The sequence below is a fragment of the Paramacrobiotus metropolitanus genome, unplaced genomic scaffold, assembly GCF_019649055.1.
Source record: "Paramacrobiotus metropolitanus isolate TYO unplaced genomic scaffold, Prichtersi_v1.0 Parri_scaffold0000001, whole genome shotgun sequence".
Classification (NCBI taxonomy): Eukaryota; Metazoa; Tardigrada; class Eutardigrada; order Parachela; family Macrobiotidae; genus Paramacrobiotus; species Paramacrobiotus metropolitanus.
Window position 1 is genome coordinate 4152154 of NW_026570221.1, and position 8603 is coordinate 4160756.

The 8603-nt window shown below is 42.7% G+C and overlaps 1 protein-coding gene across 1 annotated transcript; it reads right to left on the minus strand.

Moving 5' to 3' along the window:
• Window positions 1-439: 439 nt before the first annotated feature.
• LOC129602065 (uncharacterized) lies at window positions 440-5517 on the minus strand. Its single transcript, XM_055501058.1, has 4 exons — window positions 5096-5517; window positions 3818-4098; window positions 3080-3352; window positions 440-1278 (listed from the first exon to the last, which is right to left on the minus strand). The coding sequence occupies exons 1-4, from the start codon at window positions 5267-5269 to the stop codon at window positions 672-674; spliced, it is 1335 nt and encodes a 444-aa protein (XP_055357033.1). The 5' UTR covers window positions 5270-5517; the 3' UTR covers window positions 440-671.
• Between the last annotated feature and the right edge of the window lie 3086 nt (window positions 5518-8603).

The window sequence follows — 8603 nt, forward strand, 5'->3', positions numbered from 1 at the left end:
CCACATTTGGGAAAGCTACCTTAAAACTTGAAACATAGTAACGGACAATAAGGCTGCCTATAGCTTTCGCACACAACGGGGTGCAGAGATATTAATTAATCGAAAAAGGTTCCCTAAAGATTTAAGTGGGTGCCAAAGGGGGTGCCTGCAGCCATTTCCTGATTGTTAATTTTATTAATTCAAAATTCAGCTCCAGTAATTTTTTTTAAAACGATCTACTGTATTTCAAAATAAAAGGACCATTTGTTATTCCATCCGTCTATTTTGCTTAGCTTGTGCGCATTGCAAACAATAATTTGTGGTCGAGACGAAGCAAAAGCGCCAGCAAATACAGCAATATACCAATAACAATATACCATGTTTGTCATGAGTTTACCATGAGTATACCATATTGGTCATGAGTTTGACAATTAAAAACTGCAGCTTTACAGATGCGACAAATGCAACAAGATGTATTGTGTTCTTACAATACTGTTGCTAGTTCAGAATCAATAAGAAACTATGGCCGTGTCCCAGGATGTAAGCTTCATGATTGTGATTGATCAGCAAAAAAATAATACAAAGCGTCTGGATAACTATGCAGTTGATGACCAACATGGGGCAGCCAAAATGTCAAATAAACCGAAACGGCGCATACAAATTTAAACAGTTATATTATGCCACCGGAAAAGTTACGACGATCGTGATTTTCTTTGCGCTATGTGTTCTTTTTTGCTCTTCGTCCAGTCATCACGCCGGCTGGTTTCGTTGTAAACCATTTTTCTTACGACACCCATGACGAGGTCCTGATCCCGACTGGCCAGCAGGCGCCACGTCGCAGTCGACAGAAGCAGCCGCGTCGCAAATACTTCCCACACACTATCCAGTTTGTTATCTGCGTCGTATTCATAATAATCACCATACTTCTCGTAGTCTTTCTCCCGTAAGCTTATAGCCACCACGTCAACAAGCCCTAAAAATCTTTCGACGGCATCTGTACGATCTTGGCCATGCAGAATTTTAACGATTTGTTCGGCAAACTTCCATGCCTCTTCATTGCCCGGATTTGTCACCAGCCTTTTGCACAAAAGTTTGTACTCTTTGTTGAGTGCCTCTTCCGGCAGTCCCGGGTGCAGTCTCTGTAACACGACGGCACGGTGTTCCCAGGGAGAGCAGGAAGTATCGTCACGCAGGATTTCCTCTGTCGTGTGTCTCATGAAATCTTCCGCCAACGCGACGTCCCCATAGGCGGCAATGTAGGCACGGTGGCGATTTGCATATCTCTTCTGCTTTTCGTCCCTTCAAACGAAAACACACCGTGTTAACTGCTATGATTCCGGTTTATCGAGGTTAAAGGGCAAAAAAATACACAAACTACCGTGCTACGAGTTTATAAGATTATAATCCACATTCTAGGTGCTTCCGTATACAGATACTCTAAGTATACAGGAAAGGCCTTCTTAAGTACAGCTTGATCAATTGTGATCGATTAATACTCGAATTTCTGATACCATTGATACGCAGAAATTTATGGTCTGGTGAATACGGTTCCCAACGTTATTTTAAGGCAGTCTAACATTACTCGGATGCTAGTCTACTATCAATACAGTGGAACCTCCTACTTTGAACACCCCCGAACGCTGAACACCTCTGAATCTTGAACAAATTTTTTCGTACCGGCGCTTCTCGTAATGTATAGCATTAGAGGGGACCTCTGAACCCTGAACACCTCCGAACTCTGAACCGTAAACACTGTGCTATGTACCACAGTATGTTTTTTTAGTAAGTAAATTAAACCTCCAGACATGAACAGAGCAGTTGAGCAAAACATCCGGGAAGATATAGTGTTCAAGGTGTCCACTTAGATCATTCGTAACCATTCGTTTGCCGTTTAATTTTTTTTATTTCGTGAACGTATTTTTAGTTTTTAAGTAAACATCAGGTCAAGGATACGTCCCGGACAAGTTGACCGCTGCTTATTCTGATAAAAAAAATCTGTCCTCGATAATTGTTCGGCTAACGAATACTAAAATTTAATTTTTTGAATTGTAATTGCCGTGTTAACCTGTTATCTTGCCAAAGACGACACAACTCATACATTATGCTTTTTAACTAGGTACATATAAATTATTTTAAGCCAGGGGCCCCCCTAAGAAAGTCTCCACCCCTGGGGGCAGTACCTCTGAATCATGAACACCTCTGAACCCTGAACAAAAACAGCGTGCCGAGGGTGTTCAGGGTCGGCAGGTTCCACTGTAATAAGTAAACCTACTTAGAATATGCAATGCACAGTGAGGGTACTGTGCTTACAATTAGTGCTAGTAACACAACCAATACTGTATAATCATTTTTATAAATTTTTCAATCAGAGCACTACCGATAAACGCCATAATAATATTAGAAAAGGTAATAAAAACACCTGTCGCTCAGCAAGCTGCAGAAATAAAAAATTTAGTAAGAATTAAAATTCATACCGCCATCAAACAGATAATAGAATTAATCTTTTAATGTTAGCGGCTTATTGTGAACTACTGAAATCAATTCTAATTTTGAAATTAAGAAAACTGTCATCACTGACATCACAAAATTATAAATTACTCTGTACAATAGTAAAAAAAGTTAAATTATTCCGATCTACCTGTTTTTTCTACCTTATTTGTTTTTAAATACATATGTACTCGTATATCCGGCGTTACTGACATGTGAGCATAGTCAGTGAATACAGTAATGTCTCAACAAAACATCAAGAAAGCTGCGTTGATTATTAATCCTTTTTGAAAGTACTCGGTTTGTCTGCACTCTCTACCTTGCACAAATAATAGTCGGCTTTTATTTAGCAGTATTCTGACACTTGAAATTCCGAGGTCGCCCAGAAACTAATCTTAGGACTGCAACAAATTATTAGAATTTTTAATTCTGAATGTATCGTATTTTTTGAAACTATAAAAATTCTGTATATTAAAACAGCCGCCCATGAAAGGTGTGCATAAAATCCGCGATGCCTATAATGGTTTCGTAGTTATAAAAATATGAAAAAACAATAATTACGGTACGAGCAGCAGGACTAATCGTTCACAGTTCTATCAAATTTTGTCCTCACTGTTGCATCCGCTGCCAGAGTTGCACCTCATGGGCCCATTCAGGGTTTTTCATGCGCGCTAATATCCATCGGCGGTGTGACCAGGGCAAGTTTCCGTGGGTGTTGTCAAATGAGAAGGTTCCGGGAGGTAGGTCTGGTTTAAATATGCAGCGTTCGGTCAGATGCAGTTCATATTTGCACAGTTCATTTAGACTTCCGTCGGCGTTCCTGCACTCCTCCTTTTCTCTCTCAGCATCGTCCTTGTCGTCGTCCAGCGAAGATGGTCGGAAAGGTCTGCGAATATAGCATCATCATGTCCACTTGAAAACAGCATGACATCACTGGCATGCAAAAAACGACTGGTAACTCAAGAATTAAACTTCAAATTTGAAATAAAGTACAGTGTATGCAGTACTCTGTAGGGATAAAAAAGTTAGAAGTGATTGGCTGGTCGGCGGGCAAAGATTCAGTCACAAAAACAAGTGAATCTGTCCAGCAGTAACAGTTTAAGCATGCAAATTAAAATAGCCAGCACTGGTTTCTGACTGAGAACCTTGTTTGCGCAAATATGCGTAAAATGCACTTTTCTTTTTGTACGCATGCACATTTTTGCAACTAAGAACAGTTATTTCTAATTGTTTTGTAACAGTTATTTCTAATTGTAAATGGTAGAGTTTATGCGAATAAATTTCTCCGAATGGCCAAAGAAAATTGCTTTTTTACCGGTGCGATAAAACTTAACAGTAGCCAATTACTTACCTCCCAAAAACGAAATCCAGTAAGTCACGTCGGTATTTCCAAGCTTCAAAATAATTCCGGCTTGTAAGGTAAATTTCCGTGCGCAACAGCATTTCAATTGGCACAATACCGTCCTCGGTGCTATTTGGAATTACATTGCCGAAGGCCGCCATAAATGGGTCTATTCTTGCCTTAACTGCATCCTCGAAATGGCTAAGCGCAAGTTGGTTGAGGTCCGAGCTTTGGTCATAGTTATGAATGTCTTTAGTCAGCTTTTTGAATTGCCAACGATGGTACCAGGCCTACATATATGTAGTATGAACGCAAAATCAGTTCCATACGCGCGATAACCACGCAAAGACAAAACTGGGCATAGGCGCGAGAGGCACTGAAAACCCGCCGCACCCAAACGACGGCAAAGTAATCTGTTGTAAAAATTACTTGGGATTTTATAAAAGTGCTTAAACTGATCGTTTATCTACCTATGAAGCAAGGTACCGTGTTAAAAATTACATTACTTAATCGACACTTTTCGCGCGGAGCCAACGAGCATTTCGCTACATAAAAGTTAAAAAATTGTTAAAAAATAAAAAAAATTGTTAAAAAAATCGTTACTGCATTTTTAAAACATAATTCATCATTTTCTTCAGCGAAAGCTACTGGGCAAGAAATAAAGCTGTATAATGCATAGAAAGTACAAAAAATGTAAACACTCGGGCGAATCTGGTGCACGTTTCTGCTTCCGAAACTGCCAGAAATTCTCTAAAAAACAGCATATAATTACGATCTTGTAAGCACTTCTTGGAGCAAGGTTGATTAATACTTTAATAAGTAATGGACTTACCAACAGATGTGTCTATTGCGGAGCATGTTGAACCCGTGCTCAATGCTCATATTCCGCGCAGGGTAATGAAATTGACTTTTTTATCTACAAGTACGCTAAACAGCTATTTTCGCACGGAGCGCAACGCTTACAGTCGGTTTACAGCAGAAGACGCAAAAACGTAAGCCAAAAAATTTGTTTTTCAGCTTGCTGCAAAATCGGTTAGCATTTTAGTACTTTTTTGAAGTACCCAACATTGAAAAAATTCCGTTAGTGGGGCATATGACTCCGTGCCTCTCACGACTCATAAATTCGTCACTGCAACTTATCCTAAAAATTTCAAACCACGCTCTGCACTCTTTTACTTAAAGACTTTTAGTCAAGTTTTTTAGTCAAGTGCCTGCTAGTCCTACTGTTAATTTTAGACTTCTAGGCGAACAAAAAGTCCAGAATTATGGAACTCTTTGGATTCTAACCTGATCTTTATAGGAGCGGATCGATTCATACCTCCCGTGATCTGTATATGCTCCAAGTATCACGGGACACGAAGCAAGACACCGCCTAAGTGACGGGGCAAATCCTTTGAGCTGTAGCAGATGCTGTATAAATCTCGTGGGAGCTCCGCTCTGTCCAAAAACTAGAAGCACCATATTAATCAGTTGAGCTTTAGCAACGGCACTACTTCGATTAATGGATGCACGCTGCGAAAAAATTTCAAATATAAAAACTTGTAGGCACAGAAAGAGCTGCCAGTGCCTTATTCAGACTTGTGAAGATAAAATTTGAATTTGGGGTTCAAAATAAATTTACTAGTATCAAACGCATATGGATCGGTCGCAGATGCCATGTGCTCACAAAATAAAATCATTATTATATCGAAAGAGAACGAGAGAGAGTAGGTAGAGAAGCGAGTATGGCTAGCTGGGTATCCGATCGCTGCAATACCGGCTGATGCAACCGCCGGCATGCGTTACAACTTGCAAGTCATATTAGCTGATATGCATTGTGCATGGTCGCTCTGGACTCTGGATAGCTGGCCAAAGCAACACAGCACAGAGAGCAAATTAACGCACCGCCCACTGACATTCTGACATGTATCTGTACTTTAATACAGACATACTTTAACACGTCCTTTAATACTTTGCCTAACCAGTACAGTTTATTTCGCCGCATATTCACCAAAATATGAGACTTTCTTCCGTTCCCCTGTATTGCTGCCGCCACCAGGGCCCGGCTGGAGTGTGGCTTTATGGCTGAGCATGGCGCTGATGTACCGCGCCAGATTTACTGTAGCCATAATATGTACTGCGGTAATGTGACACCCAGGTGGGTAATGGCAGCAGTACTGGGGAACGGACTCAACGGAGGAAGGCGTTTGGTTTCGCCTGTCATATTAAGTATACTTCCAGTATGCTTATAATATTAAGTATATTATAATAAGTATACTCAGGCCCGTGTTTAAGGGGGGGGGGCGCACTGGCGCCCCCCCCCCATCCGGATCGAAGAAACGGAAAAAAATTGCGCCGGAAACTGGCGCTCCGGCGCGACATTTTTTCTCCAAGACCGGCGCGTCTGGCGCTGAATGACAGAATGAACTGGCCTTACTGGCGCACTTGGCACGCGTATGATTCAACTTTGTATTTTTTTATGAAAATTGGTGAAATACTGCACTGTCTGCACTTAATTGCCATTAGATTCCCACTGGCACCCACGGTGCACCGTAATAGCCATACTGAGCGGGGAGCCGCTTACGTGGCAAAGTTTTGCTGTAAGCCTGTAACTGTCATGTCATACATTTGTGACCGGCAAAAATGTCCCCCCTGTCCCCCCGGACATTTCTGCCGTGTCCCCCCTGCCACCATCGCCAAAACGGTAACCCTTTGGCCAGAATGGTGACACGGGGGACCTAGAACGAAGAGCTGATTTTCAAGTCAATCGAGCTGATTTTCAAAACTGCCACCAGCGTTACCACAGCGTTACCAGTCAAAAACAACTTCGAAAGTTGTATAGTGTAGGGACTGATTGCTGCAATAAAATTTGTACTGTGCGGCATGGGGGACATTATTGCCGGAATGAACTTAGTGGTGTCCGGCATGGGGGACATTATTGCCGGAATGAATTTAGTGGTGTCCGGCATGGGGGACATTATTGCCGGAATGAATTTAGTGGTGTCCGGCATGGGGGACATTATTGCCGGAATGATTTTAGTATGTCCGGCATAAGGGACATTATTGCCGGAATGAATTTAGTGCAGTCCGGCATGGGGGACATTATTGCCGGAATGATTTTAGTGTGTCCGGCATAAGGGACATTATTCTCGGAATAAATTTAGTGCAGTCCGGCATGGAGGACATTATTGCCGGAATCATTTTAGTGGTGTCCGGCATGGGGCACATTATTGCCGGAATTAATTTAGTGATGTCCGGCATGGAGGACATTATTGCCGGAATGATTTTAGTGGTGTCCGGCATGGGGGACATTATTGCCGGAATTAATTTAGTGATGTCCGGCATGGAATGATTTTAGTGGTGTCCGGAATGATTTTAGTGGTGTCCGGCATGGAAGACATTATTGCCGGAATTAATTTAGTGATGTCCGGCATGGAGGACATTATTGCCGGAATGATTTTAGTGGTGTCCGGCATGGGGGACATTATTGCCGGAATACATTTAGTGGTGCCCGGCATGGAGGACATTATTGCCGGAATACATTTAGTGGTGTCCGGCATAGGGGACATTATTCCCGGAATGAATTTAGTGGTGTCCGGCATGGGGGACATTATTGCCGGAATACATTTAGTGGTGCCCGGCATGGGGGACATTATTGCCGGAATACATTTAGTGGTGCCCGGCATGGGTGACATTATTCCCGGAATGAATTTAGTGGTGTCCGGCATAAGGACATTATTGCCTCGGAATGAATTTAGTGGCAGTCCGGCATGGGGGACATTATTGCCGGAATGAATTTAGTGGTGTCCGGCATGGGGGACATTATTGCCGGAATGATTTAGTATGTCCGGCATGGAGGACATTATTGCCGGAATGAATTTAGTGGTGTCCGGCATGGGGACATTATTGCCGGAATGATTTAGTGTGTCCGGCATGGAGGACATTATTGCCGGAATGAATTTAGTGGTGTCCGGCATGGAGGACATTATTGCCGGAATGATTTTAGTGGTGTCCGGCATGGGGGACATTATTGCCGGAATTAATTTAGTGATGTCCGGCATGGAGGACATTATTGCCGGAATGATTTTAGTGGTGTCCGGCATGGGGGACATTATTGCCGGAATTAATTTAGTGATGTCCGGCATGGAGGACATTATTGCCGGAATGATTTTAGTGGTGTCCGGCATGGAAGACATTATTGCCGGAATTAATTTAGTGGTGTCCGGCATGGGGGACATTATTGCCGGAATGATTTTAGTGGTGTCCGGCATGGGGGACATTATTGCCGGAATACATTTAGTGGTGCCCGGCATGGGGGACATTATTGCCGGAATACATTTAGTGGTGCCCGGCATGGGTGACATTATTGCCGGAATTGATTTAGTGATGTCCGGCATGGAGGACATTATTGCCGGAATGATTTTAGTGGTGTCCGGCATAGGGGACATTATTCCCGGAATGAATTTAGTGGTGTCCGGCATGGGGGACATTATTGCCGGAATACATTTAGTGGTGCCCGGCATGGGGGACATTATTGCCGGAATACATTTAGTGGTGCCCGGCATGGGTGACATTATTTCCGGAATTAATTTAGTGATGTCCGGCATGGAGGACATTATTGCCGGAATGATTTTAGTGGTGTCCGGCATGGGGGACATTATTGCCGGAATTAATTTAGTGATGTCCGGCATGGAGGACATTATTGCCGGAATGATTTTAGTGGTGTCCGGCATGGGGGACATTATTGCCGGAATGATTTTAGTGTGTCCGGCATGGGGGACATTATTGCCGGAATGAATTTAGTGGTGTCCGGCAT

Bases quoted from the DNA above. Each gene is read 5' to 3' on its own strand.
- LOC129602065 (XM_055501058.1), bottom strand. From the start codon at position 5,269: ATGGTGCTTCTAGTTTTTGGACAGAGCGGAGCTCCCACGAGATTTATA. The intron at 4,099-5,095 runs GTTAGAATCCAA...ACATATATGTAG, and splicing joins TCCGCTCCTATAAAGATCAG to GCCTGGTACCATCGTTGGCA. The intron at 3,353-3,817 runs GTAAGTAATTGG...CTATATTCGCAG, and splicing joins CTGGATTTCGTTTTTGGGAG to ACCTTTCCGACCATCTTCGC.